Consider the following 1,055-nt stretch of genomic DNA (forward strand, 5'->3'; position numbering starts at 1 on the left):
CGCCCAGCCCCGTCCCTCACTTCCCTGGGGCCCTGGCTCAGGCTGGACTGGCCCCCCCCGCCCTGAAGCCTCCTTCATTCAGGGATCTTCCGTCCGCCCTCTCAGAAGCAGGCCCAGCGCGCAGCCGGCTGCTCCTCCCTGCTGGCTCCGAAGGCCACTGCCAGCAGCCCAGACGCCTGCTCACCCGCCAGCCGGCCCCACCCCTGCCTGCCCGGCTCGCAGCCCGCAGATCTGGGAGATCTGGGCTCCAGGCTGCCTGGGGGGTCAGACGTCCTTGCCTCATCTCTCCCTCTGAGGAGGCTGGCCCCGTCCACGTCTCCCCGTGTGGCTTCCCCTGCCCGGCCTGGGCCCCTGTGCGGCGCCCCCGACGGCGTCTGGACTCGAGCCCCCCCTCCCGCCTCCTGAGGAGTAGCCATGGCCACCTACAAAGTCAAGGTGGCCACAGGTACCGACTTCTTGTCGGGAACGGTGGACTCCATCTCGCTGACCATGGTGGGGACCCAAGGAGAGAGCCACAAGCAGCTGCTGAACCATTTTGGGAGAGACTTCGCAACTGGGGCGGTGAGTCCATGCGTGCGTGTGGTTTGTGAGTGTGTGTGAGTGTGTGTACATGTACATGTGTCTGTGTGTGTGGAGTGTGTACGCATGTGTGTGACCTGTGTGTTTTGTCGGCGATGTGTGTGTATGAATTGTGGTGTTTGTGTATATGTGCGTGCTGTTGAGTGTGTGTATGCATGTGTGGGATGTGTGTGCGGTGTGAGTGTGTGTGTGCACAATGTGTGTATGAGGTGTATGTCTGAGTGCGTGTGTGGTGTGTGTGGTGGAGTGTGTATATGTGTGTGGTATATGATTGTGTGGTGGAGTGTACATTTGTGTCTGTGAGTATGTGAATGAGTGTGTATGAGTGTGGCGTGAGTGTGAGAGTGTTCTGTGTGAGTGTGTGCACAGTGTGAGTGTGGGTGTGCCTGGGGAGCATGAGCAGGGGTGGAAGTGTGCAGGGGAGGGAGACAGCTGTGGGGAGACATGGCTGGGGGGGCTCTGAGAGCAGTGGCTGC

General features: G+C 60.9%; 1 protein-coding gene across 1 annotated transcript in view; it reads left to right on the top strand.

Moving 5' to 3' along the window:
- Positions 1-332: 332 nt before the first annotated feature.
- The window catches only part of ALOX12B (arachidonate 12-lipoxygenase, 12R type), a 13,092-nt gene continuing 12,369 nt past the window's right edge, over positions 333-1,055 (top strand). Inside the window, exon 1 of the mRNA XM_077746736.1 lies at positions 333-561. Within this exon, the coding sequence (XP_077602862.1) occupies positions 415-561 (147 nt within the window). The 5' untranslated portion in view covers positions 333-414. The remainder of the gene's footprint in view (positions 562-1,055) is intronic.

The sequence above is a fragment of the Crocuta crocuta genome, unplaced genomic scaffold (assembly GCF_008692635.1).
Source record: "Crocuta crocuta isolate KB4526 unplaced genomic scaffold, BGI_CrCroc_1.0 scaffold139, whole genome shotgun sequence".
Lineage (NCBI taxonomy): Eukaryota > Metazoa > Chordata > Mammalia > Carnivora > Hyaenidae > Crocuta > Crocuta crocuta.